This window comes from Sphaerodactylus townsendi, linkage group LG09, assembly GCF_021028975.2.
Source record: "Sphaerodactylus townsendi isolate TG3544 linkage group LG09, MPM_Stown_v2.3, whole genome shotgun sequence".
In the NCBI taxonomy this organism is placed as follows: domain Eukaryota; kingdom Metazoa; phylum Chordata; class Lepidosauria; order Squamata; family Sphaerodactylidae; genus Sphaerodactylus; species Sphaerodactylus townsendi.
The window spans coordinates 26,711,659-26,717,658 of NC_059433.1; the positions used below are offsets into that span (position 1 = coordinate 26,711,659).

At 44.1% G+C, this 6,000-nt stretch overlaps 1 protein-coding gene across 2 annotated transcripts in view; it reads left to right on the plus strand.

Moving 5' to 3' along the window:
* The window catches only part of E2F3 (E2F transcription factor 3), a 35,832-nt gene extending 32,412 nt beyond the window's left edge, over positions 1 to 3,420 (plus strand). For both annotated transcript variants that reach the window (XM_048508436.1, XM_048508437.1), the window contains exon 7: positions 1,048 to 3,420. In XM_048508436.1, the coding sequence (XP_048364393.1) occupies positions 1,048 to 1,313 (266 nt within the window). In that variant the 3' untranslated portion in view covers positions 1,314 to 3,420. The remainder of the gene's footprint in view (positions 1 to 1,047) is intronic.
* The last annotated feature ends 2,580 nt before the right edge of the window (positions 3,421 to 6,000 follow it).

Sequence of the window (6,000 nt, forward strand, 5' to 3'; positions counted from 1 at the left end):
CTTTGTAGCAAGTAAGGCATGTTTCAGACTATCCTGGTGGCAGGTTGGAGTCTGGCATCTTAGCACCCTCCAGCATCACTTTGTCCTAGCCTGGTATTAGTTAAGCCTCTCTTATGGAAAGGACGGTGGAGTTCTAGTTCACCCTTATCTCTGAGTATTGTGAGAATGGTCTGGCCCTTCCTCTTTAGCCCTTTCGAGGCTAGCCTAATAGAGCATTGTCAGAGATGGGCTCCCCCAATGTGCTGTCTTCAGCAGCAGACCCAGGGGGGGTGAAGGAAATCTGCCTCAGTTGCCTCCCTCCCCTGAGGTTTCAAGAGGCTGCTTTGCCTGTGTATGCAGGCCCCAGAAAAGCCCCAGTTACTGATGGTCTCCTCCTCTGGCCTCGTCCCAGCCGCAGTCTGCAGCCTGAGCTCTGCCTCCCTTCTGAGACATGTATCCAGCTCTGAGGCTGCTGCTGGTGAATTTCCAGGAATGCCCTCACCAGCGTGATGTAGTAGTTGAACAGTGGAGTCTAATCTGGAGAACCGGGTTTGATTCCCCACTCCTCCAAGTGAGTGGCGGACTCCTGTCTGGTCAACCAGGTTTTTCCCCCCACTCCTACATTTCTGCTGGGTGACCTTGGGCTAGTCACAGTTTGTTCAAAACTCTCTCAGCCCCACCTACCTCACAAGGTGTCTGCTGCGAGGAGAGGAAGGAAAAGGAGTTTGTAAGCTGCCTTGAGTCTCCTTACAGGAAAGAAAGGCAGGGTATAAATGCAGACATTTGTTCTTCTTGCTTCTTTTCCCACAGCCCCTGGTTGGGCTGCCTGCCTTAGTGGGTTTGGGGAGAGGCCATTCCCCATCAGAGTCCCTTCTGGAGCAGGTGAGTATGAGGGTGATGCCATGACTCCAAGACAGCACGTCATATTGTCTGTGTGCTGTCAGGAACAGGCAGAGGAACCAGACAAAACATTACCTACATAAAGTTTCCTTAACATTATGAAAGACTATGCAATTCTCATTTTATATTGTCCTTTAAAAAAAATGTAACCACTGTTTCTGTTAACAGAAGTGACTTCTGATAATCCAGGAAGCGTCCACTGTTCAGTTCCTTCATCGGCCATCTCCCCGTTGACCTCTCCAACTAACTTTCTGCAGCAGACAGAGGACCAAATTCCTTCAAACTTTGAAGGGCCGTTTGTAAGCTTGCTGCCTCCTTTACTTCAAGACGACTATTTACTTAGTCTTGGTGAAGAAGAGGGTATCTGTGACCTATTTGATGCTTATGATTTGGAAAAATTTCCTGTGCTGGTAGATGAATTTTTATGCAGTTGATTATTCTTTGTTCCCCATTAAAACATTTTTTTTAATAGAACCAGAACACCCGTTGTCATTCCCTGTTGCTCTTGATCCCTTTGCCTCTTAACCATTGTACCATTTCAAAAACCGTGTAAACAGTGCTGAGAAATTTAAAATAGTCCAAAAACAGAATTGTGGGCTTTCTTTTCTTAGCTAATTTCATCCTAAATCCCAGTTAGTAAAGATCTGGCAAATTTATTTTTAAAAAATACATACAAATGGAGCAAATGTATTATTCTCGCAGTCTGACTTCTTAGTACTGAAAGCTGCAAGAAGGGCTGAAAAATGTCACATGAAGCAATTCTTCCTTAATATTTCAAGCTGTGCCTTGTATGAAGAGTGCATGTCTCAGATCTTCAACTGTATCTACAGTAATAAATACAAGAATGGGTGAGGTTTTCAGCTGTTTTTTTAATAAAATACAAAAAGGTGTGACATGGGTTTCTTCCAGCCCTTGCTGGAAACGTTTGACTTATTCTCACTGCTCTGTTTCTGAGTGAATATATTGACTTGGGAGGGAGAGGTAAACCATTCTTTTTGTGAAATATACTTTGAATGTACTGTGTGTTGCGATCCTAGGTAAAACACAGAGATTGCTGTGGTACAACACAGTGCAGGTGGAATTTTTTTGGGGCGGGGGGGTGGTGGTGGTGGTGGTAGGTCTGCTGCTTGGTGGAAGAGGGAGAAGGCTGAACCCAGACTCTGGATCATTTCTTTAGCAGCCGGTTTGTGAGATCTCACAAACACAGCTCTTGGTTTGGGCTGGGGAATTTTGTAACAGCTATTTATGTGTGACTGTCATCAAGTTGGGGATGCTTTGGTAAAAAAAAAAATGGCTCCTGTGTGCAAGTTACACCTTGGACCAGGATGACCCCTGTTTTCTCCCTTCCTCCCTCTACAAATAGTAACTGAAGGTTTTAAAAATGGCTTGTGAGGAAATGACTTTTTAAAAAACCCAGTGCACAGTTCAGTTTTACTATCCTTCGTGTGCAATAGAGTTGGTACGTAAAGTGTTCTGGTACAAAGTGGGGCTTTGTCTTAAGTGCCTACTGCAGTCACACTGTGGGGCTTTTCCCTCTGATGGACGTTGTTTTATGCCAACCTTTACTTGTTCACCACACCGTTTGTTCAGTGGGTTTGTTGCCTCTGCTTCCAGTTCTGGGAGTCGATATACAAAGCTGACATTTCACCCAAAGTAAAAAAACAAAACAATTTACCTGTTGGTACTTGACGGAGTTTAATTTATAACTCTTTGTTAGTATGACGTGTGCATTTTCTGAAACGGATCGTATTCCTATGTCTTAAAATGTTGCCACTTTAAGTAGTTGACTATCCCAGGCAGTTTGCATTACTGTGGTTTTTCCCTATCTGATGCTTAATGAATACAATGTTTTGTATGTTGAAAATCTATGTGCCGGTTTTCTGGTACCACTGAGATGCTGCTAATAGACCCTCTCAAATGAAATGGCTGAGTAATAATACGTAAGCTGTATGAGTGAGCCTTGGAATATAATTGTGTAAAAAGGACAGCAGATTAAGAACTGTTAAACAGTGTTAAGTATGTTTATAATTGTATAAAACATGCATAGTTCATTATTTAATTTGTGTGTTCTTGGCCTTTAGTCATCTAACAGTTTTGTACAAATAGGAATTAATTTGTAAACCTGGCCAGAATATTTTATAACTGGTTTGTAATTTCTTGAGACATTTAAAATGTACGTCTGTAAATTAAAAAAAAAGTATTTAATTTTTTGTCTTGCAGAAAGTAAAAGTTGTGTGAGCATGGATGTTTCTATGGGATGAAGGGGGAAGAATGAAATGAAGGGCAAAAAAAGTTATGCTGTTATATACAAATGGCAGACATTTCCCAATGTGTGGGGTAAAATACTAACCTTAATATAGCTTTGAATTGTATGCTAGCTCTAAAAAAAATCTCCTGTAAAATAATGTAAAAAAAGAAAGAAAAAATAGCTTTGCATTTGTAAAGACAACATGTTCTCTAGCGGTTACCTTGCCCTTTCATATATCTATATATGTAACTGGCAATTTTTTATGGTAAACAATAAAAAGCTTTATATCTGTACGTGAGTATTGCCATCTTTGGTTACTGAGTTGGATTTGAAATCCCTTTTACACCAGTGAAGGCATATTTAAAGGCAGTGTGAATATAAGCTGTAATTGGTTGTGGTGGGTTTTCCAGGCTGTGTGGCCGTGGTCTGGTAGATCTTGTTCCTAACGTTTCACCTGCATCTGTGGCTGACATCTTCAGAGGTGTATCACAGAGAGAAGTCTGTTACACACTGTGTCTAGTGAGAAGGGAATGTTTAGTGGGGTATATATTGTCCATGTGTTTGGGTGGAACTTGCTGTGCAAAGGGGTGATTGAGTACATTGTATTGTGGGAGGGGTTATCAGTCCATTTACATTTGTAGTCGCATTTGCATTTCCTGCAGCAGCAGCAGTATTGGTGAATGCAAATCCTGTGTCTGGGGGTAAGTCCATTGTCCATGATCTTAGCATGTGGTAACATAAACTGTAACGTTTTCTTGATTTCAAAGAGAACAAGACTGTTGCAACAGGGGATGATGTATCATAGCTAAGCTCTACTCCAGATGATTTTAATAGAGTCTGGGTTTCTCTAGTAGCAATTCCGTAACTTCTGCAGGACTACTTGCTGGTCTGGCTCATGTGAGTGGCTCTGGTAGCCCAGGCTGAATGTACCGTGCAAAGCCAGACAATGAGCTTCATGTCTGAATGAGAATTTGAACCAGTTTTCCTGGTTTTCACAACACTGCCCTGCAATCATGGCTTCATATTAATTATGCAGAATTTTCAAGCCCCTCTGCATCATGGCTGGTAGAGGAGAGAATTTAGAAAACAGCTATCAGGAGTACAGGTTGGTTGGTGTGATCGTCCTGGGAACTGGCACAAAGGTTGGAAGGTGAGTATAGAGGATTTTTTGCTCAGCCATTGAAAACAAGCAGTAGAAGAAATACAGGCTTAATAGTGGAGCAGTAAAAGAATAGTGTGGGTAGGAGATGAAAGCAAACATAGTTTCCTAATAAGAGTGAAGGTAGTCATCATAGCCCATTGGTCTGATCTGGTGGTCAACAGTCTTCTTTCACCTAGGCCGTTTCCGCACGGCCTCCCTGTGACACCTCCACACGGCGAGTAGGATTCGGCTAAGTGGAAGAGCGGAAGGGGCCGTTCGCATGCACGCATGACGCGAGCGGCGCAACAGAGGCTGGCAGAACAGCGGCAGAAGCGGCTCTGCACTGGACGCCTCTTCTCCCTGGCCCTGTCCCACTTCACCTTGTCCCCGTTGTTAAGCCTGCTGGCGGTCCGAAGCCCGCCCACACTGCCCTCCGACACCTCCAGGGGTCGGAGGACAGCGTGGGCGGGGCTTCGACGGCCAGCAGGGGTGACACGGCACAAGGCTGAGTGGGACGGGCTTTCAGGGAGATAGCATGTTCCCGGCAGCGCGGTTTGCAGCGCGCCCGCCCGGTGGAAGACGCTTTCCCCCCAACAACAACCCCTTTAAAGGGTTGTTGTTTTAAGGGCGGCCTGACGCCACCCCTTGGGGCAGGGAAGCGCCAGGTCAGATGGCGCTGCTGCGTTGCAGCAGTGCACCGCTCAGCTGACTTGAAGTGGCCTGACCGCAAGAGCGTTTTTACTGCCCCCAGGCCGTCGTTTTTGGCCCATGCGGAAAGGGCCCTAGTGAGAAGTCCCTGGAAAACTGATGGGGAGGAGCCCTCTTGCTTACTCCCCTCATTCTGGTATTCAGCAGTCTGCTACCTCTGAACAAGGAAACTCTTGTGTAATTGTTGATATTGTTCAAGAATTTTCATGTTAAAAAATTGTTAGCAGACATCATTATGTATGTCTGGTGGCAGCAAACTAAAGTGAAAAAGTATTTCCTTTGGATTGTCCTGAATTGACTGCCAATCAGCTTTGTTGAATATTCTTGTTCCAATATTATAAGGGGGCAACATTTATCCATGTTTTTCTGTTTCATACGTAATTGTATAAACTTCTATCTTGTCTCTTCCCCCTGGTTTGTCTTTTTATCAGCAATAAGGGCTCCAATTTTTCTTGTAATGAAGGTGCTGCCAGAGGGGTATCTAGGAAAAATGTAGCCCGGTGCAAAATCTGAGTTTTTCGCCCCCCACCCCCCACCATGACCAAACACTTTTTTTGCACCAGTGGTCCTGGGGAAGGGGGGAGGAGGGGTATGACTAAATGGCCACAGCCCCTGGGTGCTGCAACCCCATAATCATCTGGACTTCCCATTTCTGCACTTTTCCAGCTATTCAATGTAATTTGGGATAGTTACCAGAATTATATGTCCTATTCCAAAGTGGGTGTACCATAGAGCTATTGGTGTGCGTATTAAGTGCTTCCAACTTATGGCAACTCTGTGAATTAATTACCTCCAAAACATCCTGTGGTGCAGGTCTTGGAAGCTGAAGGCTGTGGCTTTCTTGATGGAGTCAGTCCATGTCATGTTGGGTCCTCTTTTCCTGCTCCAATTTTCCCAGCATTATTGTCTTTTCCTGTATCTCTTGTTTTCTCACAATGTGACCAAAGTACAATAGGTTCATTTTAGCTTCTAGGGAGAGTTCAGACTTGATTTGGTCTAGAATCCGTTTATTTCTCTTTTGGGC